A 23,860-nucleotide genomic window follows, 5' to 3' on the forward strand; every position below is an offset into this window, starting at 1 on the left:
AATGGCAGAGATTCAACAGGATTTAAAAGTGTATTTGTATGATATTGTGCCCATTTTGTCGAGAGCATTTCTAAGATCATGGACTAATGATGAACAATAAGGCATGATTAGTCCACCTTCTAATTCATACCAAAATTGTTCTGTGGGATTAAGATTAGAGTTCTATGCAAGCTACTGGAGTTTCTCTACCAAACATATCAAACTTGGTCTTTATGGACTTTGCTTTGTGCCCAGGGGCACAGTTGTGCTGGAATAACATATAAAGGGCCTTTTCCAATCTAATGCTAAAAAATTAGAAGAAACCATTTTTTATTAAATGTGTTTCATACTTCTGCTATACACCGATCAGTCATGACATTTAAACCACCTCCTTCTTTCTACACTCACTGTCCATTTTATCAGCCCCACTTACCATATAGAAGCATTTTGTAGTTCTACAATTACTGACTGTAGTCCATCTGCTTCTCTGCATGCTTTTTTTAGCCTGCTTTCACCCTGTTCTTCAATGGTCAGGACTCTCCCAGGACCACTACAGAGCAGGTATTATTTAGGTGACGGATGATTCTTAGCACTGCAGTGACAATGACATGGTGGTGGTGTGTTAGTGTGTGTTGTGCTGGTATGAGTGGATCAGGCACAGCAGTGCTGCTAAAGTTTTTAAATAACGTGTCCACTCACTGTCCACTCTATTAAACACTCCAAAGTGCTTCTATATGGTAAGTAAAGCTGATAAAATGGACAGTGAGTGTAAAAACAAGAAGGTGGTTTTAATGTTATAGCTGATCGGTGTGTATGAGTGTGGCTAAAAACCCATAATAAGCGGAGGACGTCCACATACTTTTTAACTGTACTGCAGATGACAGAATTTTCCAATGTTTTACATGTTAGGAGGGTGAACAATCTCATCTACAAAAATAAGACCTGAGCTCACCAGCAGTGTTAAACTAAAACTCACCTGCAGCAAATATCTGTGTGAGAGCAGACATTACCAATCTTGAATGGTATTAAAGATCGGCAATGCTTAGTGAAAACCAGTTGCACTTCTCTCTATAAAACCATGCTCTAATTCAGAAGGAGGCATTAGCAGACACTCAGAGGTGGAAAGTAATGAATTACATTTACTCGCGTTACTGTATCTGAGTAGTTTTTTTGTGTACTTGTACTTTTTAAAGTAGATTTTACAACCTGTAATTATACTTTTACTTAAGTATGTTTTGTATTAAGAATTGTAATTCGCTACATTTTAAATAACATCTGTTACTGAGTAAAAAAAAAAAGAAAACAACTCGACATCAAACCTGCGCAAACATGTAGAGCAGTGGTGGCTAAACTGTTAGGCTGTTTGATCCGGCATAAACAACTCTATGAATCGGTTCATTTGGTGAAGAGATTCAGATGTACAGTGGGGGAAATAAGTATTTGATCCCCTGCTGATTTTGTAAGTTTACCCCCTTATAAAGACTTGAACAGTCTATAATTTTTATGGAAGGTTTATTTTAACAGAGAGAGACAGAATATCAACAAAAAATCCAGAAAAAAAAACATTAAATTAAAGTGGCTGGCAGAAGCACTGCAATGTTTATTCTTTAAAGCTTTGTGTCAGAAGTGGGATTCCCAGTCATCAGGTGATTTGTTCATTAAAGCCCAACCTGTTGCTGGGTAACACTATACTTTAGGCTACTGACCTATTGATGGGAATCTCTTAGATTTAAGGCATAATTCAATTCCTGTGAATAAAATTTTTCATTTTTGTGAATACAGGATCAGTTGTTGCAGTATTTGCAGTATTGTGATCATGAAACCTTAACCAGGTAAGATGCCCCAGGACTGGATGGATAGAAACCAGTTTGGCTCAAATGTTAATCCTTGGGTCAATAATCTGGCAGGTTGGACAGAGGGACAGTTCTTATTTGGTAGAATCTATCCTAGATATGGTTCTTTTCAGGATGTGTATATGTGATTGGCAGTCACCTGTATTTTAGATGGATAGTCCTGGGTGGAATTTACAGTCAGTCAAATAGTAAAACCACCACTCACCAAACCTCTGATCATGTGTGCCCAACTACTCACAGTGGCAAGCTAGTGGTATGGAAACCAAAAAATTAATAGGGATGCCCACAGAGCTCTATCTGAAAGGTGCAATCCACTGGTGACCAAAAAGAAAACAAAGACTCACATTTGCCAAAAACATTTAGTTGAACCCCAAGACTTATTTCTGAGGGATGGAAAACAGTGTCTGAAATGGTGTATTGGAAAAGAAAAAAAACTGCCAGCTGCTCCAAAGGCAATCATTCCAGCTTAAATTATATGTAGGGAGAGTGGTCTACATCATAAGGGAAACCATGACCTACCTATCTGTTTTGACTGATCAGCTGGCCCTTTAGTGTCCCACTTCACCACAACAAAGTCACAAACCACTGTGCATCTTTTTAATCTATTATTTAGGTGGCAATCTAGCTTGATTTATTTCCAAAGGTTTGTGTCTGGTTGAGGTGTTTCCAACAGTTGGGTACAAAGCACTTATGAGGTTGTCCAGTTTGACTGTGAGGCCTTTATATGGTCTAAGTGTAGGTATTGTCTTGGCAGGCTAGTTTGGTTTGAACCTCAGGACCTGATTATTCCAGCCACTTTTTCTACCAGGGTTCTAAAGTTAAGGGCATAATCTGCTGCTGTCCTCCTGCCTTAAAGTAACTTTATCAGTTAGTTGACTCCCTACCTTCTATGGAAACAAGTCTTCATGGATGATTCAAACTGCTTATATGACTTATATGGGGGCAAGCCGCAGCCTAGTGGTTAAGGTACTGGTCCAGTAATCAGAAGGTTGCTGGTTCAAGCCTCACCACTGTACTGTAAGTCGCTTTGGATAAAAGCGCCTGCTAAATGCCAAAAATTTAAATGTAAATGTAAATGACTCTGTCTCCTCTCCCTTTTGTTTCCATACTTCTGTGTCCCATTATCATGCTCTGCTTGTGAGATGATATAAAACATAAGCTACTTTGGAGCTTTTGGTGCTAAAATATGAAGAATTAAAGGAAAGGTAGATGAGAGTTGGATGAGGAACTCACTGCATGAGCTAGGGGTTCCATCATTCTTCTGTCTTTAAGAGCATGAAGGATTATGGTACAATAACTATGCAAGACAAGTTCATAGTTGACATTTTGAATAACCCAATCATAAATCATGTCTAAAATAATACAACCCCAAATCAGAAAAAGTTGGAACAGCATGAAAAAGGCAAATAATAAAAAACACAGAGTTTCTTACATTTACTTTGACTTTTATTTGATTGCAGACAGGATGCACTTGAGATATTTCATGTTTTATCTGCTCAACTTCATTTAATTTATTAATAAACATCTGTTGCTACATTTCAGGCCTGCAACACATTCCAAAAAAAAGTTGGGACAGTAAAGCATTTACCACTTTGTAATGTTGTCATTCCTTTTCACCACACTTAAAAGATGTTTTGGCACCAAGGATACCAAGCGATTTAGTGTTTCAGGTTTTATTTTGTCCCATTCTTCCTGTAAACATGTCTTAAGATGTGCAACAGTACGGGGTCGTCGTTGTCACATTTTTCCTTTCAAAATTCTCCACACATTCTCTTTTGGGGACAGGTCAGGACTGCAGGCAGGCCAGTCCAGTACCCATACCCTCTTCTTCCGCAGCCATGCCTTTATAATGTGTGCAGCATGTGGTTTTGCATTGTCTTGTTGAAAAATGCATGGACGTCCCTGAAGATGACATCTTGAAGGCAGCATATGTTGCTCTAAGATCTCAATGTACTTTTCTGCATTAATGCTGCCATCACAGAAGTGTAAATGACCTTTGCCAAGTGCACTGACACAGCCCCATACCATGACAGACCCTGGCTTTAGGACTTTAGGACCTGGTTGATAACAGTCTGGAGCACACGGCGTCCATTTTTTCCCAAAAAGATCTGGAATGCTGATTCATCTGACCACAATACACGTTTCCACTGTGTGATGGTCCATTCTAGATGCCTTAGAGCCCAGAGAAGTCGACGCCGCTTTTGGACATGGTTTACATAAGGCTTCTTTTTTGCACAGTAAAAGTGGCATTTGAGCATGTAACTCTGTATTGTAGTACTTGACAAAGGTTTGCCAGAGTAATCCCTCACCCATGTGGTTATATCAGCTATTGTTGAGTGGCGGTTCTTGATGCAGTGCTGTCTGAGGGATCGAAGATCACGGACGTTCAGCTTAAGCTTGCGCTTTTGGCCTGTACGCACTGAGATTTCTCCTGATTCCTTGAATGGTTTAATGATATTATGCACTGTAGAGGGAGAAATATGCAAATCCCCTCAAATCTTTCTTTGAGGTACATTGTTTTTAAACATTTCAATCATTTTCTCATACATTTCTTGGCAAACTGGAGATCCTCTGGTCATCTTTGCTCATCAGAGACTCAGCCTTTCCTGAATGCTGCTTTTGTACCAAACCATAATTACAATCACCTGTTGACATCACTTGTTTGGAATCACATAATTATTTAGGTTTTTCACCTCATTACTAGCACTAAATAGCCCAACTTTTATTATAGCCTAGGTTTATTAACAAATAAAATGAAGTTGAGCAGACAAAACATATAATTTATTGGGTTCAAACTATCTGCAGTTAAATAAACGTCAAAGTAAATTTCAAGAACACTGCATTTTTATTTTATTTGCATTTTCCATACTGTCCCAGCTTTTTCTGATTTGGGGTTGTATTTTTCCAGGCTTCTTTTAGCATATGCTGGTCAGAGTGTTTCTGTGCTTTGGTCAGATGAGTTCACGGTTCATCTTGTTTTTGGGAAAAACATCGATTATCTTTGCCAAAGATAAAGAAGACCATCCTAACAGTTATCAGTGAAAGGTGCAAAAGCCAACATTTGTGATGGTATGGGGTTCTTAAGTGCCTTTGAAATGAAGACTTGCATATGTGTGACAGTACCATTAATGCAGAAGCGTCTATTGGGATTTTAGGGATAGAAAACATATTTTCCTGTGAATCCATGATTATTTCAGTAAGACGATGACAGGCCTCATTCTGTATGCACTACAGCCTGGGCACAGAATGTATGGTGATGCAGCAATTAGTGTCCTGAGTGGCCAAACCATTAAAAAGTGTCATTAATAGGAAGGGTGATGGACACAGGGGTAAACACACCTCTGTTCCAACTTTTTTGAAGTGTGTTGCAGGCATCAAATTCTAAATTCCTAATTTAATAACAAAGTAATTTTTTATGTAAATGGGTCTATTTAATATTTTTTTCTGTTTCTATAGCATCCACATTTTTGATACATGTTTTCAGGCACTAAATGTTCCTTAAGTACATTATTACAGTTGTGTTTTAAAGACAACAACATACACATCGCCTCTCTCTTTCAAAAATGTTAATGAGGTCAAAAATGATCTTTTTAACTTTTTTTAATAGCTTATGACCAAAAGACCACCATCACCTGCCTGACCTTCCAAGATATGACATTGACACACATTTTCTTTTCCTTGATTGTTTCCTCTCTTTCTTTTTCACACACAGTAATTAGTCTCATGATGTATAATTTAGCCATCAAATGAGCTTGCTAAAATCCACCATAAGGAAAATGGGAAAAAAATAAAATACTTGAAAATGAAAAAAAGTAGGTCACAGGTTTTGCACTCTGTCTCCAGATTAAAGCCCTGGACGTGCAGACATTTCAATCCTAGATACAAAAAGAGGGATGGCAATGCAGTTAGACAGGAGAGCTTTGGCAAGACTGGTTTAAGCCAATGGGAAGCTTGGGAGTGGGTGACAGATTAGTGCCAGTCTCTGAGTGAGCGCTTAGTCGCATTAACATGCACACAGACTAAAGGTGTTAAGCAGCTTAGCATCTTAAATCCCCCTTTATCTTTTACACGTAGATGGGAAACAATTATTCAATGGTTTTCTTTATTGTTACTTTACAATTTAGCAATCAGAATGTGGATAAATTATATAAATGAGACAAAATTATTAACAATAATTCAAATAGAACAAAACAACAATAACCATAGAAAATGCACAGCCATCATCAACACTTTAACCATCTTGGGGTGGGTTTCCTAAAACATGCGTAACACTAAGAACTTGTAACCTTTTACTTAAGATTATTCTTAAATAATAGAGTAACATAGTGTTAAACTAACTTTGGCTGTATTTGTCGTGGAGTAGTATGAGGGTACTTTGTTAAATTCTGAGCATTAATTTCATTGTTTAAATCATTTTATTAATGTAAAACAAATAATTTAACTACAACCCCAAATCAGAAAAAGTTGTTCCTTACATTTACTTTGACTTTTATTTGATTGCAGACAGTTTGAACCCAAGATATTTCATGTTTTGTCTGCTCAACTTCATTTCATTTGTTAATATACCTCCATTCCTGTATTTCAGGCCTGCAACACATTCCAAAAAAAGTTTGGACGGGGACAATTTAGTGCTAGTAATGAGGTGAAAAAACTATATAAATAATGATGTGATTCCAAACAGGTGATGTCAACAGCTGATTGTAATGATGGTTTGATAAAAAGCAGCATCCAGGAAAGGCTGAGTCTTTGATGAGCAAAGATGGCTAGAGGATCTCCAGTTTGTCAACAAATGAGTGAGAAAATGATTGAAATGTTTAAAAACAATGTACCTTAAAGAAAGATTGCTGATTTGCTTATTTCTCCCTCCACAGTGCATAATATTAAACCATTCAAGGAATCTGGAGGAATTTCAGTGCGTAAAGGCCAAGGGTGCAAGCTTAAGCTGAACGCCCATGATCTTCGATCCCTCAGACGGCACTGCATCAAGAACTGCCACTCAACAATAGCTGATATAACCACATGAGCAAGGGATTTTTTTGGCAAACCTTTGTCAGGCACCACAATACAGAGTTACATGCACAAATGCCACTTAAAATTTTACTGTGCAAAAAAGAAGCCTTATGTTAACCATGTCCTGAAGTGGCGTCGACTTCTCTGGTCAAATAAATCAGCATTTCAGGTCTTTTTTTTTTTTTTTAAATGGACACTGTGTGCTCCGGACCAAAGACAAAAAGGACTATCCAGACTGTTATCAGCAACAAGTCCAAAAGCCAGGGTCTGTCATGGTATGGGGCTGTGTCAGTGCACTTGGCACAGGTAATTTACACTTTTGTGATGGCAGCATTAATGCAGAAAAGTACATTGAGATCTTGGAGCAACATTTGCTGCCTTTAAGACGTCATCTTTTCCAGAGATGTCCATGCATTTTTCAACAAGACAATGCAAAACCACATGCTGCACACATTACAAAGGCGTGTGTAACATTCCCACGCATGAGGGAAGCACTGCATGAAACCAAAATAGGTTTTAATTCAAATGGAAACACTATGAATGGCACACTGATCTCAATACAGCCCTTTGGACCCTAACCTATTTGCAGTAAAGGCTTCCCTGCATTAAATGTGCAAGTCATATGCAACCACCAATACCTATTTATGTGGCCAAGTGGCCTGGGAGTATTATTATTATTCAACTATGTTTATTGCTATTTTAATTGCAATTACTGACACACTTCATAAAACCTCTCCTGATTGAGTAATTCAATTTCAAATAATGTTAAAGCACCTGACCCACCCACTGCCTATGTGTAGGAGGGGTAGCCTATTTTTAATTTAATAAAATAAAGTGTTGGGACAGTAGACATAAAAATCCTTGCCTCTTTAATGTGTTTAAGTGACAGGGAAACAATCATTCAAATGGCATAATACAATCTACTCATGTCATGCACATGTCATACTTTATATATAACATTCACAAACTATACTTCATAGTGAATATTATCTGCCCAGAATATTATAATATAACTTTCTCCAGACAAAGACAGATATTGACTTTTTTATCTCCCTATAAAAAAAGATTTTGTAATGAATGAGAGATTTTAGATCTTACAAGAGTAAAAATAATTTCTAATGCTTTAGGAATAGATCTTGGGGTTAGACAGATAGAGCATATGGTCGTTCACATATAGAAACATATAGTTTGTGTGTTTGACTGCCTTCTAACAATACCAGTGTGGTCCCTGGCCCCACTTTTGATGGCAAATTTAAATTAAACAGGACTCAATGGACAGCCTTGTCTAGGCCCTCTACGTACAGGGAAAAAATGGGAAATAACTTTATTGGTCTGGGGTGTAGTGTATAAGACCTTTATCCAAGAACAGAAGGTGGGTTCAAAACCAAACCTCTCTGAAGTTGTGAAAAGATATTTATACTCAATCCGGTTAAATGCTTTGTGTTCGTCTAAGAAGAGCAGGACCTGCTGTAGGTGGAGTTTCAGGAGAATAGAGAGCATTAAACAGCCAGCACAAGTTACTAAAAAGCTGCTGCCCTCATAATAAAGTCAGCCTGGTCTGGATGCATCACTGTATACATAACTAATTCCAATGTGCTAGCAAAAACTTGGTTAAAATCTTAGAATTGCAGCAGAGCAAGCTCACTGGCCGATATGACTCACACATTATTTAATGTATTTTATGTATTTTTACTGGCTCAGTCCTTAATTTTTGATGTAATAAAGATAAAGCTCCTTAGTTCAGAGATTTTTAATAGCTTTGGTTTTCACCAGAATGCAAATGTGCCATCATTGTTGTATGTGCTATGCTGCAAAACAATGCAGTGCATGCTGGCGCATGCCTTCCTGATGAGTTAAATGGCCGAAAAGATGACGTCTTGAAGGCAGCATATGTTGCTCTAAGATCTCAATGTACTTTTCTGCAGTAATGCTGCCATCACAGAAGTGTAAATGACTTTTGCCAAGTGCACTGACACAGCACCATACCATGACAGACCGTGCCCTTTGGACTTGTTGCTAATAACAGTCTGGATAGTCCTTTTCGTCTTTGTTTCGGAGCACACGGCGTCCATTTTTTCCAAAAAAAGACATGGAAAGCTGATTCATCTGACCACAATACACATTTCCACTGTGTGATGGTCTGTCCTAGATGCCTCAGAGCCCAGAGAAGTTGACGCCGCTTCTGGACATGGTTAACATAAGGCTTCTTTTTTGCACATTAAAGCTTTAAGTGGCATTTGTGCATGTAACTCCGTATTGTAGTGCTTGACAAAGGTTTGCCTTATGTCAGCTATTGTTGAGTAGGGGTTCTTAATGCAGTGCCGTCTGAGGGATCGAAGATCACTGCTGTTCAGCTTAAGCTTGCGCCTTTGGGCTTTACGCACTGAAATTCGTCCCGATTCCTTGAATCGTTTAATTATATTATGCACTGTAGAGGGAGAAATATGCAAATCCCCTCTAATCTTTCATTGAGGTACATTGTTTTTAGACATTTTATTAACTTTCTCACACATTTGTTGACAAACTGGAGATCCTCTGGTCATCTTTGCTCATCAAAGACTCTTTTGTACCAAACCATGATTACAATCACCTGTTGACATCACCTGTTTAGAATGACATCATTATTCAGTTTTTTCACCTCATTACTAGCCATAAATTGCCCCCGTCCCAACTTTTTTGGAATGTGTTGCAGGCTTGAAATGCAGAAACAGAGGTATATTTACATTTTCGGCATTTAGCAGACGCTCTTATCCAAAGCGACTTACAGAAGTATATAACGGTATATTAACAAATGAAATGAAGTTGAGCAGATAAAACATGAAATATTTTGGGTTTATATGTAAGGAACACCACATTTTCCATACTGTTCCAACTTTTTCTGATTTTGGGTTGTAAAAATAATAATAATAATAATAATAATAATTTGATGCCTGCAACACACTCAAAAAGGACAATCAGACAACAGCTACCACAGACTGTTGATAACTCTTTTATCAAACAAAAACGGGCAAAAATTCCTCTTTTAAAATTTGTATCCTATAAAAGTGGATGTAACACTTTGTCCCAGCATTTTTGAGTGTGTTGCAGTCATCTAATTCTAAAATTGTTTATATTTACAGAATTATGTTAGTTGATGAAAACAGTTGAAAACATTCACTTAATATAAAGATAAAATAAACATTGTGAAGTATGGTATTCACATGACCTAATGGTTTGATTCCATCAAAGAGACTGAACCTTGGGATAATAATGTGCTGAAATTGAACCATAATGCTGTAAAAAGTAAATTGTTCTTTACCACAGACCTCTTAAAGCTACCAACAATCCTAACTATACTTATTTATTCATCTTCTGTTTTAGTTGGAGGAGCTGATGGCTTCCTTGGAGAAGACGAGACAGGAGCTGGATGTGACCAAGCAGCGACTGTTCTCTACTCAAAACTCTCTTGCTGAAAGGGACAGTCACCTGAGTAACATGCAACAGGAGCGTCGGAAACAACTAGAGGAAATCCTAGAAATGAAGTAAGTACATTTACTCTGTGTATAGCAGATCATTAAGGAGCTGCATCACATGCTGTGCTGTGGAAAGAGTTGCATGAACTTTTAATATCAGCTAAAGATGTTTTTATTTTTTGGATTTCCTAAACATCTGAACATGGTTTGTGGCTGGTCTGTTTGAAATTATAAATGAGTCGTTGATGGTTTGCAACCCCTGTCAAATTCACAGCTATGCACCCGTCTCTGTTTGACTGCTTAAACATGTTTAAAAAGTAAATACTCAAGTCCAATTATGTAACTTTAAGTTTATAAGGAAAATCATAAGGATTAAATTAAAAATTGATCTCCATTGAGCATTTGCTTATTTCTGATTCAGTCTGTCTACCCAGTAGGATTAGTTGTAGTATTACTACTGAATACATAATGAAGCTGTATTGCCTATTATATAAATCAGCCTTTCTCAACCGGGGTGCCGTCTGGCTTCGTCAGGGGTGCCGTCAAAAATATTCTAAAAGTGATGAGTCGTTCGCGAACGATCCGATTCTATTGAACGGCTCTTTAAAATGAACAAAAGGAACCGAGTCGCGCCTCTGGAAGCCGCTATATATGTATATCTTTTAATTTCTGCACAATTCTTATCGACTGTAATCCACCCATTCCGCTTCCATCAGTGAAGGGAATTAATCAGTCATAATAAGAGCTGTTTATTGTCGAAATTCAAATCCAAAAACGAGCGAGCGAGACACACACACACACACACACACACACACAAAAACTCAAAAGAAGCTTTATTGGCATGCCAAATAAGGACATTCGTATTGCCAAAGCAAGTTACAGAGAAATAATAAAAATAACAGTAAGAAAGAACAAATATATACAAAACAGTTACATGTGCAAAAATATAAAATATAATAAAATAATAATAAAAACAGTGCAAAATATTAACAATAAAAATTATAATATTTACATTAATGAGGTAGTAATAACAATCAGTTAATGTGCGCACACACAGAGAGAGAGAGAGAGAGAGAGAGAGAGACTGATCGTTACTGCAAATATTATAATTTTGTTATTATTTTGCACTGTTTTTATTAATATAATATTTTTTTGCACTTGTAACTGTTTTAGTAAGTAAGTAATTTCTTTATAAAGCACATTTACATCCAAAGTGCTGTTTTGTATATATTTGTTCTTTCTTACTGTTATTTTTATTATTTCTCTCTAACTTGCTTTGGCAATACGAATGTCTTTATTTGTCATGCAAATAAATCTTCTTTTGAGTTTGAGTTGAGAGAGCCGTAACCGAGCTACAGAGAGAACATGCAGAAAAGAAGCAGTGCTCTTAGTATAATGACAAATAATTATATATGAGAAATAAACTATAAACTTGTTTAATTATGGTAAATCTGATTCGTTCATTGCGCGAACTGAGCTTTTCGAGCGTAACTTGCATCAAGAACAAGTACAGGGGGCGACTGAGGGCTCTGGACCAGGAGCTCCGAGTCTGCCTCTCATCCATCCCTGCCAGAATAGGGCAATTGTGTGCATCATCCCAGGCTCAGGTTTCCCATTAAAAGTAAGTCACGTTTACCCCTCCCTCCCTAAATGACACCTTATGGTGGGTGTCCGTGTGTGTTAGCAGTCCGAGGGATGCAGAGTGTAAGTTTTTTAATACATTTTAAACTGGGGTGACTTGAGATTTTGCATACTTTTAAAGGGTGCCGTGACTGAAAAAAGGTTGAGAAACACTGCTATAAATGACTAAAGTGCTTTGTGACCTTAGAGTAGCATATGCAATGTTTTTTTTTTTTTTTTCTGTGGTATGAAACTGTTGATTTGTTGTTCTGGAGACTGATTTGGTTGATTTGGTAGAAAAATATTATTGTAAATGATTTTGCACTTTCAGACATAACTTACTTAATGGTTTCTAAAGCTAAGTTAGTAGGAATCCAGGTCAGTATACAGGTCCTTCTCAAAAAATTAGCATATTGTGATAAAGTTCATTATTTTCCATAATGTAATGATAAAAATTAAACTTTCATATATTTTAGATTCATTGCACACCAACTGAAATATTTCAGGTCTTTTATTGTTTTAATACTGATGATTTTGGCATACAGCTCATGAAAACCCAAAATTCCTATCTCAAAAAATTAGCATATCATGAAAAGGTTCTCTAAACGAGCTATTAACCTAATCATCTGAATCAACGAATTAACTCTAAACACCTGCAAAAGATTCCTGAGGCTTTTAAAAACTCCCAGCCTGGTTCATTACTCAAAACTGCAATCATGGGTAAGACTGCCGACCTGACTGCTGTCCAGAAGGCCATCATTGACACCCTCAAGCAAGAGGGTAAGACACAGAAAGAAATTTCTGAACGAATAGGCTGTTCCCAGAGTGCTGTATCAAGGCACCTCAGTGGGAAGTCTGTGGGAAGGAAAAAGTGTGGCAGAAAACGCTGCACAACGAGAAGAGGTGACCGGACCCTGAGGAAGATTGTGGAGAAGGGCCGATTCCAGACCTTGGGGGACCTGCGGAAGCAGTGGACTGAGTCTGGAGTAGAAACATCCAGAGCCACCGTGCACAGGCGTGTGCAGGAAATGGGCTACAGGTGCCGCATTCCCCAGGTCAAGCCACTTTTGAACCAGAAACAGCAGCACTGGACTGTTGCTCAGTGGTCCAAAGTACTGTTTTCGGATGAAAGCAAATTTTGCATGTCATTCGGAAATCAAGGTGCCAGAGTCTGGAGGAAGACTGGGGAGAAGGAAATGCCAAAATGCCTGAAGTCCAGTGTCAAGTACCCACAGTCAGTGATGGTCTGGGGTGCCATGTCAGCTGCTGGTGTTGGTCCACTGTGTTTTATCAAGGGCAGGGTCAATGCAGCTAGCTATCAGGAGATTTTGGAGCACTTCATGCTTCCATCTGCTGAAAAGCTTTATGGAGATGAAGATTTCATTTTTCAGCACGACCTGGCACCTGCTCACAGTGCCAAAACCACTGGTGAATGGTTTACTGACCATGGTATTACTGTGCTCGATTGGCCTGCCAACTCTCCTGACCTAAACCCCATAGAGAATCTGTGGGATATTGTGAAGAGAAAGTTGAGAGACACAAGACCCAACACTCTGGATGAGCTTAAGGCCGCTATCGAAGCATCCTGGGCCTCCATAACACCTCAGCAGTGCCACAGGCTGATTGCCTCCATGCCACGCCGCATTGAAGCAGTCATTTCTGCAAAAGGATTCCCGACCAAGTATTGAGTGCATAACTGAACATAATTATTTGAAGGTTGACTTTTTTTGTATTAAAAACACTTTTCTTTTATTGGTCGGATGAAATATGCTAATTTTTTGAGATAGGAATTTTGGGTTTTCATGAGCTGTATGCCAAAATCATCAGTATTAAAACAATAAAAGACCTGAAATATTTCAGTTGGTGTGCAATGAATCTAAAATATATGAAAGTTTAATTTTTATCATTACATTATGGAAAATAATGAACTTTATCACAATATGCTAATTTTTTGAGAAGGACCTGTACAGTGACAAAGTATTTGTGCCCTTGCATTTTTTTTACATAAACCACTACCAGAAGTATTCAAATTAAAGCATCTATTTTAGCATCTATTGTATATATTTGCTTTGCACTGGAACAGCAACATTCTAACATACCTGGACAAGTTCATTCGTACCCCTTGAAACTTGTAAAAATAATTGTGTGTTGATAATTTAAAGCGTGGCACAGTGGGTAGCACTGTCGCCTTACAGCAAGAAGGGTCTGAGTGCGATTCTCAGGCCTGGTGGCCAGGGTTCTGTCTGTGTGGAGCTTGCATGTTCTTCCTGTGTCCGTGTGAGTTTCCGTCCGACCATCCAAAGACATGCTACTAGAAACTGCTTTAAGTGTGTGTTTGTGTGTGTGTCTGCACTGTGATGGACTGGCGATCTCTCTGGGGTGTTTCCGGCCTCTTGCCCATCGGACCCACTGTGACTCTGACAAGGATAAAGCGGTGTTAAAACTAAATAAATGAATGAATGAATTAATAAAGGCAGGCTGTTTCAATTAATTTAGTTCTACATGTGTTTTTAATTATAATTATTTAATTATACATTATAATTACTCATACAGCCAGTTCAGTTTAAAAGGAGGAAATTATTCATGTTGCTGTTTTATGCCCCAGCAAACAGAACAAAGCAGAGAGTGGTCAGAGGAGAATAGGAACTAGCTAAGCATGCTTAATAGAAAGGTTACAAGACCTTATTTAAAGAGCTTAATGACAAGATGTCTAAGGCCCACAGGACTGCGACTAACATCTCTTGTTCAAATGGTTGAGAAAAAAGAAAACCAAGAAGGACCCCTAACTAACTTTATTTCATTTGTTAATATACACCGATCAGCCATAACATTAAAACCACCTCCTTGTTTCTACACTCACTGTTTGTTTTATCAGCTCCACTTACCATATAGAAGCACTTTGTAGTTTTACAATTACTAATTGTAGTCCATCAGTTTCTCTGCATGCTTTGTTAGCCCCCTTTCATGCTGTTCTTCAATGGTCAGGACTCTCCCAGAACCACCAGAGCAGGTATTATTTGGGTGGTGGATCATTCCCAGCACTGCAGTGACACTGACATGGTGTTAGTGTGTTAGTGTGTGTTGTGCTGGTATGAGTGGATAAGACACAGCAGTGCTGATTTTGAACACTTCACTGTTACTGCTGGACTGAGAATAGTTCACCAACCAAAAAGATATCCAGCCAACAGTGCCCTGTGGGCAGCGTCCTGTGACCACTGATGAAGGTCTCGAAGATGACCAACTCAAACAGCAGCAATAGATGAGCGATCATCTCCGACTTTACATCTACAAGGTGGACCAACTAGGTAGGAGTGTCTAATAGAGTGGACAGTGAGTGGACACGGTATTTAAAAACTCCAGCAGCACTGCTGTGTTTGAACCACTTATACCAGCACAACACACTAACACACCACCACCATGTCATTGTCACTGCAGTGCTGAGAATGATCCACCACTTAAATAATACCTGCTCTGTAGTGGTCCTGTGGGGGTCCTGACCATTATAGAACAGGGTGAAAGCAGGCTAAAACAGTATGTAGAGAAACAGATGGACTACAGTCAGTAATTGTAGAAATACAAAGTGCTCCTATATGGAAAGTGGAGCTGATAAAATGGACAGCGAGTGTAGAAACAAGGAGGTGGTTTTAATGTTATGGCTGATCGGTTTACATTCATCCCTGCATTTCAGGTCTGCTACACATTCCAAAAAAGTTGGGACGGTAAAGCATTTACCTCCTTGTAATGTTACTGTTTCTTCTCAGAATATTTACAAAGACATTTTGGCACCAAACAATGAAAAAAGCAGTGTTTTAAGTTTTATTTTGTCCCATTCTTCCTGCAAACACATTTTAAGAGGTGGAACAGTACAGGGTTGTCATTGTTGCGTTATCAAAATCGTCCACACATTCTATCTGTGTCTATCTATATCCACAGCCATGCCTTTGTAATGTGTGCAGCATTAATATTATTTATTATTAATATTATTAGAAATATTATTTATGTGCAGATAAGAGCATGATTGTTTGGAATAGTTTCTTTAAAGCTAAATGAAGGTTTGAAATTGGCCTATATCACATCTTAATGTTTTTCTAATTGTTTACTGCTAATAATGATTGGATACATCTGGTTACTTCTCTGTGCCCATTTAAATAAGGCTAGTTTGATTGCACCTGTCATTTTAGAGTAAATTTGTCTAAAAGGAAACACACACACACACACAAAAAAGAATTAGAAGCCACTGGAACACAGTCACTCTGCACAATCAAGTCTGCTTTACAGTGCCCATAAACTGATACTAGGCTGTGTCTATGATGTGATTTGCTACACAACTGATTAACTTTTCAGCTGCTGTGGAGGCTTTTGCTTTCTGAACTTTCTGAGCATCTGAGCATGGTGTTGTCTTGTCTGTTTGATATTATAAGTTTGCCTTGTTGCATTTCAGATGTTTAAAAATTACATAACAACAAATTACATTGTTTGTTAGATTACATAAAACTATTTGACTCCAGTTATGTAACTCTAATTTTATTTAAAAAAAAAAATTAAAAAAATAAAAAGCAAAGGATTCAGATTAAAGACACTATTTCCAGAATGTATTTGATTTGTGCTGATTCAGCATGTCTTCCCAGCAGTAGTTGTACTAGTTGTGGTTTGCACACTACAGGAGTGAACAGCGCTAAGAGAAGGTCACATATTACACAACCTTCCACCAGAAGGGAATCGCAGACGAGTCTGTTTGGTCTTTCCAACTACATCTTACTCCATGACTTAAGAATTTAAGAACATTCCTGGTATATATATTTATTCTTCTTGGTATTCAAATAGCTGAGTAATTATACTACTGATTCAATGTGAGACAGAAAGTGAGAAAAGGATTTTGTTCCCCATGAAGTGACAGGCTGGCAGAGCTGCCCTCACAAAGCTCCCCTTAATTCAGACAGACAACCAATTTACATGTAAGTGGATTCAGATGGCAAAGCTAAGGGCGCCCTTGTCTCCAACTGTGCCCTCTCTCCTGATCTGACTCCTTCTCCCCCACCTCTCCCTCCATCATTCTCTTATAGAACTTGCACAGTACCACAGTGTTTAGGATTGTGGTATTTGGAAAGTTTCACAGAGAATTGAGATACTAATTTGTGTGAGTGTTTTGATCCCAAAACCAATTTTGGCTCTAGAACACAGCTGAACATAAAGGACTCACAGCACAACAACAGTTCAACAGGTTTTAAGACTCCCAAGAGCAGAATGATTCATCTATATTATACATATTGATACACAGTCAAAAAATGTGGACAGTCAAATATAATACCTAACCTGGTAGACACATTTCACACTTGGTATTGTGTATAGCCTGGTATTGGCAATCAATTTACAGGGTTGGCACTATGTGTAAAAGCATTTCAGGTTGGAATTGCTGAGAAAAGACACAACAATTTACCTAGTACCATTGCTAAGTAATTATCGGGCTGGTTTGTGCGAACAACAGCTGTTAAAGATAAACATACAAAACATTAATTCTAAATATAGCATAACTTATTTTACTGAAGAAGTGATTTATTATTGAATAAATAAATAAATGCTCAGTAAATGCAGTACATAGTGTGCTTGGGTGGCGCTAAAAATAGGAGGGTCGTGTCAGGAAAAGCATCAAGGTATGCAGACCAGGTTGGCTGTGGCAACCCCTAAATATAAATTAAAAATAACCAAGAATAAATTATGTATTTAAAGTATATGAACAACAAATTGATATTATTGGACATTTTATGTGAAAATACATTTATATTGAATTAAATTTGCAGATATTCCAGTTGTGCCCATTTAGTGAGAAAAGCATTTGTGATGTCAGGCACTGATGTTAGACAACAGGGCCTGGCTTTTAGTCAAATAAGCAGTTACAAAAATAAATGTAGAAACTCCCACGCTTGTCAAACCCTGTCTTTACAGACCTTGATTAGGACACAGGGGCTCAATCAGCTGGAACTGGAAAGAACATTTGCCAAACTGTTGCCACAAAGTTCTATAGAATTATATAATGTATTTTATTTAATACATTCTATTCAACTTTTAGCAATAAGTGTGACAGACACTTATAATGAATAATTTGGAGGGGTGTGTACATACTTTTACCTACTGTTCATGTCCAATACATGTTACCACTGTGTAATAGTCCGTCACAGATGACTCAGAGCTTTTAGAACTCAGTGCCACAAGTTCATATTGTCTGCAAGAAAAAAAAGTCAAAATTAATGTAAGAAGCACTGAGCATTATTATTTAGTTAATTCTATATATTTCTGTTGTAAGAGAACTCAGGGAAACATAAAACAGGGAACTAAACAAAAGCACAATAATATTACAAGATACACATTACTGAACTACAAGGCTCACTATAAACACATGACTAGAATACACAGATCTGAAACAAGACAAGATAACAGACACTAGTACTGTAACACAATACTTGAGAAAAATGTGCTTTGTATGCCTAGGAGAATAGCAATATTTGGTCAGGATAAAAGGAACAAACAGGGGTACATATACACAAAGTAGTCATCAAGACAATAGGAAACAGGTGTAGACAATAATAATGACCAATCAAATATCAAGGGCATAGACAGGGCGGGGGAATATAAACAAAACAAATAGATCACACACAAAGTACTGTCATTGATATGAAGGCAGAAAAGGGGAGACTGGGAAGATATTACAGAACCCCCTTCCCTCATCCTTAACAGGGAGAATGTCTCCACTGATGTGTGGGGCCAGCTAGGAGAAGTAACATCAGAATCAGAATCACTTTATTTCGCCAGGTATGTTACACATACGAGGAATTTGCTTTGGTGATACACTCAATGATACACACAACAGTTCACATAGTAGTACAAACAATACACATAATAGTACAGACAATTACACATGTATGACATGTAACATAGAACATATTTAACAGACCCGACAGCACACGGACTGTTAACCAGTCTTGTCAGAAATTGACTGTAGCAGAGCGAAGTCATCCTTGAACTTGGACAGAGGTGGAAAAAAAGTTCTCAGCAGACACGTCCTCAGCATATGTCATTGACAAACTCAGGTGGAGGAGGAACAACGTCCTCAGCATATACCTACTTTGGCACAATGATGTCGTCAACAAACTCAGACTGAGAAGGAACAACGTCCTCAGCATATACCTACTGTGGCACAATGACATCGTCAACAAACTCAGAGGCTGAACAATGTTCTTCTCAGAAACCAACCATGGCTAAGCGATGTCCTCAGCAGGAACACACAGGAACAAAGCGACATCCTCGGCTGGAACAGAGAGAAGCGGAGAGGCGTTCTTGGCTAAAACAGGCAGCAGCGGAGCCACGTTTGGGGCTGGAACAGGCAGTGACAGAGCAACTTCCTCAGTTGGAACAGGCTGCAGCAGAGCAACGGCAGACAGAGACATGATAGGGCTACTAGTAATCCCTGGCAGCTGATATGTTGTTTCCAACATATAAGCTGTGATAATAAAAACCGTACACACTCTCTCTCTCTCTTAGTTGGTTTAGGTTCTAGAGTAAACTGCATGTAATTTTCATATAGCAATGAGTGGTAGACAATGTCCATCATATGGTGCAGGTGCACTTATTGGTAATGAAATTAAACAGAATCAAAGAGAGAGAGAGTGACCTACTGGACTATACCAGGTGAGGTGTGCTGGCAAAACTCTCGGATGGCTGTGCAGTATTAAGCACACGGAGCAAAGCCAGTTCCTTGATGCACAAAATAGCCAGTCTTGGTTGCCAAATCACTCACACTGTTCACCTTGAGTCAAACTTGAGTCCTTTGCAGGCTGAATTTTTTTTTGTCACTCTGGGACAACAGAGGAGGCAAGACACATGCATTTTACAACAACTGTGCATGTTACGGTCAGAGATAACCATTGGATTGATGGTAGTTACGTATTGTACACATGCAGAAATCCAGCAGATGTGATCAGGCTTAAAGATCTGGTTTACTTTAATAAGGGCCAAATTATTATGGTCTGACAGCTAGATTGAAGTTTGACTGGAACAGTAAGGAGGGCTAACAGGCAGACATGAATAATCACCAATAGTGGTCTGAGGAGAGACAAGCCACAAACTGCTGACAGGTTGATGGGTGGCCAAGACTCATTAATACCAGAGGACATGTCTGTTGATGCAGAGTTGTAATTCGCAAATTGGAGTTTATTCATAGATAAAATGCTAATTCACAGCTGAATTATTTACTGCTGGCTCACATTTTTTAATATTCAGCCAATAATGTCTTGATTGTGACATCACACAAGAGAAATAAAACACTTAACCTGTATTAATAACCTGTATAGTTTTTTGTTTATCTATATTTTTGTATTCTGGGTTTAACAGTCCAGTCAGGGTGCATTCTTAGTCTTAATCCAGATGTGCGAAATTTCAAGATTAAATTCTTTCTACAACCCTGATTTGTGCTTTAATGGTTGCAGTAAGTAGTAATACAAGGAACTTGTATTGAATTGATATGTTGGAAAGGTGGCATCGCCAATGTCATTGCCAAGTCATAAGCTACTAAGCTCTGCCAGGTGTATCTGAAATAGATAAGCTCACTAATTTCAATTTTGATATGCATGTTTATTAGTCAGGGCATTTTAGAAATGGTCTATTCATAAACGACAGATAGTGAGTAGAATTATAGAGCATTTTGGACACAAATGCACATTCAGGAGACTAAATAATGTTGGCACAGAGACTTTTCTTTTGCTAGGTGAAATTTGAAATATGTCTGCAGTGTCTATGTCTGACTTTGTAGAAAGCAGCTCTGCACTGCCAGAAAAGTCCTGTATATCTTTCTTCACATCTTTCTATCGTCCAGATACACACACACACACACACACACACACACACACACACTCACACACTCACACACACAGACATAAAACACCTTCTACTGCAAGCCTGCTATATGTATAAAGTTATGTTTATACATTTCTTATAACCAATACATTTATATTTAAATCCATGTTAATTTGTTATATTTAAAAATAATTTTTTTGGTATGGCAGTGGTACCTTGTAACTCGACGTCCCCTAAACTCAAAATCTTTGAAACTCGACGCCCTTCATCAAGAAGTTAGTACCCTTAAACCCAACGTTTCTTAAACCCAACGTGTGTGCGACTGCCACTTTGTTCAGCACTTGGCCTTAACGGTGTGGTAAAACATCATCAAAGTGCGAATATGAGACAAATATGCATTTGTGTGGAATAACCGTCAAGTCCACATACATCTATGTTTAGCTGTGTTTTCCTCACTGTTTCACTTTTAAACTTGTGTTATAGCTCAGGGTGCTGAGAAATTGTAGGAATCGTCTTTTCCGAGAGAGTCTAAAAAGTTAATGTTAAAAAAAAGCTGCTTAATTATTACTGCTCATAATTTTATCTCTCCACTAATAAAATTCCTTGCTCATTGTTTTAGTAAAATAAGTCACGTTAAGCTTTGTGCACCGTTGCACTCCATAGCGATTTTGCCGCTTCTCATGTGAATGCACCTTTACTGAAATGGCTAAGGAATACAGTATTTCAAGATCAAGCATCCCCATAATTAAGAAGCATAAGAAAACAGTAAAGTAGTAAAGTGCAGGTTTTAATGTATTTTTATTGATTTGGTTTGGTTTGGTTTGATATTGGGCTTTCAATTGTATTTCAGTGTTTTTATATTATATTTGTGTTTATTTCAGTGTATAAGTGTCAAAAACAATCCCACTATTTTACGTTAGCCTAAAATATATGCAGTTCCCTTATGGGAAAAATACCTTGAAACTTGTCCAATCCCAGACCAGTTGACGTCAAGTTTCAAGGTACCACTGTACTGTCTTAGTAGGGCATTGGACCATTATGTGCCAACAGAATGGCTTCCTGAAAAACAAAAACAAATAAGAAGTTTCTGGGTGTTTTGTTGATTGTGGTGGTGAACACTGCATAATACAACTGTCTTATAGGTCTTATGGAAAGATCTAGTAAATGAAGGCTGTAGTATATGTAAAAAATGTAAAGATCGACTGCCAATCCATTGCAGATCAACATACATGCTTATTTACTTTTTTGAGGAAAATTGACCTTTTACAAATGTTTGAAAGGTAAGAGGAAAGATAAAGAAAAGCTTCCTGGATATGCTAAACTACCTACAGACAGTTACCAGAAATGAAGAACACAGATCCTGGGAACCAAGTTGTTATATAAGAGTTATTACATGTTACCTTGATCCTCACCTTTAGTCACTATATTTAATTTTTTTGTCTGTCAAGGACATTCTTTGATGATAACAAGTGTTTACATTTAGGGAGCCTATGCAGGAAATTAAGATGTATTTTTAGCTTTAACTTACCTTATTAATATTTTACTGTGATTACTTCATGAAGCTTTTTGTGTTGGAAGTGCTTACTTTTAACATCTAACAAAGCTATTTGTCAAAGAGAAAAGCCGTACGTTTAAAGAAGACCTAGAAGGAAACCCAAAACCATAATGGATCCACTGATGGTTTGTAATCGCTAACTAAATTCCTTACTGAATAGAATGTGGAGGGTTTCCATTTCTCTTCATACACTGAGCATTTTCCCTGGAAACATTCTTGGCTGTAATTTTATGAACAATAAATTTTACTGGACAGTAGCAACAGATTTGATCTACATTTTCTTAGTCTGCATAACACAAACACACAGACCTAACTAAATGATGATGAAGTTAAAGACTTGATATCTCTGGAGAGTTCCACTAGTGCACTAGTGAGTGTATTCATGGATATTTTTAATTTAAAATCATGCAGCTTTAGGCAACAGTTTCATGAAGCCACGTTGATGCAGTTTATCCCATGCTTTTCTGAGAACTCCTTTTCTTTTCCCCTCTATTTCCGAATGAATTTAAAGGAGTCATGTCCTTCCTGGGATTTTCTAAAGTATTGCAACTGTTCCAGTTTACAATGATTAAGATGAGTCACTGTTTCACTCCTGCATGATGGCCTCCCAAAATCTGTTACATTTTGTAAAATGCAATAAAAAGAAGAATCTGTGCTTTCACTGATCAACTTCATTGTAGTTTGTAAATATAAATACATTTAGAATTTAATGCCACTATGTTCCAAATAATATAAATGTCATTCAGTTCTAAAAAAGAACATTCTCAATGCAAGATTGCAAGTAATATTGGTCTTTCACCATGTACCATACATAATATTGTGAAACTGATTGGCTTCAATGGATTTTGTACAGAAAAACACATCTGATTTTCCTTTTCATGCTGCACAACAGGGAACAGATCTGGACAGCAGGCAGGCCAGTCAAGCATGCACATGCATTGTGTCTATTAATCCTTGCTGTTGTAGAATTAGGCCTGGCATTGTCTAGCTAACATAATCATGGACTTTCCAGGCAATTACTTTGCCTTGATGGCAGCATGTGTCTCTTAAATTCTAAAATACACCTCTGCCTCAATGGTTCCCTCACACATATGCAATTCAACCCCCTGCTATGACAGATGTTGACTTTTGCATTTTTTACTGATGACAGTCTGGGTGGTTGTTTTCATCTTTGGCAGATAACCTGTAGCTGAACCATGGACACAGCTGACCACAGCACACATTTCTACTGCCTCTTGGACCACCTGATGGACAGAGAACTCAAAAATATTTCTACATAGAATTGATGTACAGCTTTGTCTTTGTGTAACAGAGTTTCAGGTTGCATTTCTTGATGGGCTTGGTGACAATGGTTTTCTGAAGTACTCACGAGCCATTGTGGCTATATTTATCATAGTAGCATGATGTTTCTCATGCAGTGCCATCAGAGAGCTCAAAGGTCATGCACATTCAACAATGGTTTCAGGCTTGCCATACACACAATGATATCTCAACTGAGATTCCCCTACTTTTTTATAATATAATGAGGTGAAAAATTTAATTAT

At 37.9% G+C, this 23,860-nt stretch overlaps 1 protein-coding gene across 1 annotated transcript in view; it reads left to right on the forward strand.

Annotated features, from left to right (window-relative positions):
- The window catches only part of LOC134317836 (ERC protein 2), a 278,737-nt gene that overhangs the window by 167,339 nt on the left and 87,538 nt on the right, over positions 1 to 23,860 (forward strand). Inside the window, exon 14 of the mRNA XM_062998556.1 lies at positions 10,203 to 10,363. Within this exon, the coding sequence (XP_062854626.1) occupies positions 10,203 to 10,363 (161 nt within the window). The remainder of the gene's footprint in view (positions 1 to 10,202; positions 10,364 to 23,860) is intronic.

The sequence above is a fragment of the Trichomycterus rosablanca genome, chromosome 7 (assembly GCF_030014385.1).
Source record: "Trichomycterus rosablanca isolate fTriRos1 chromosome 7, fTriRos1.hap1, whole genome shotgun sequence".
In the NCBI taxonomy this organism is placed as follows: Eukaryota; Metazoa; Chordata; class Actinopteri; order Siluriformes; family Trichomycteridae; genus Trichomycterus; species Trichomycterus rosablanca.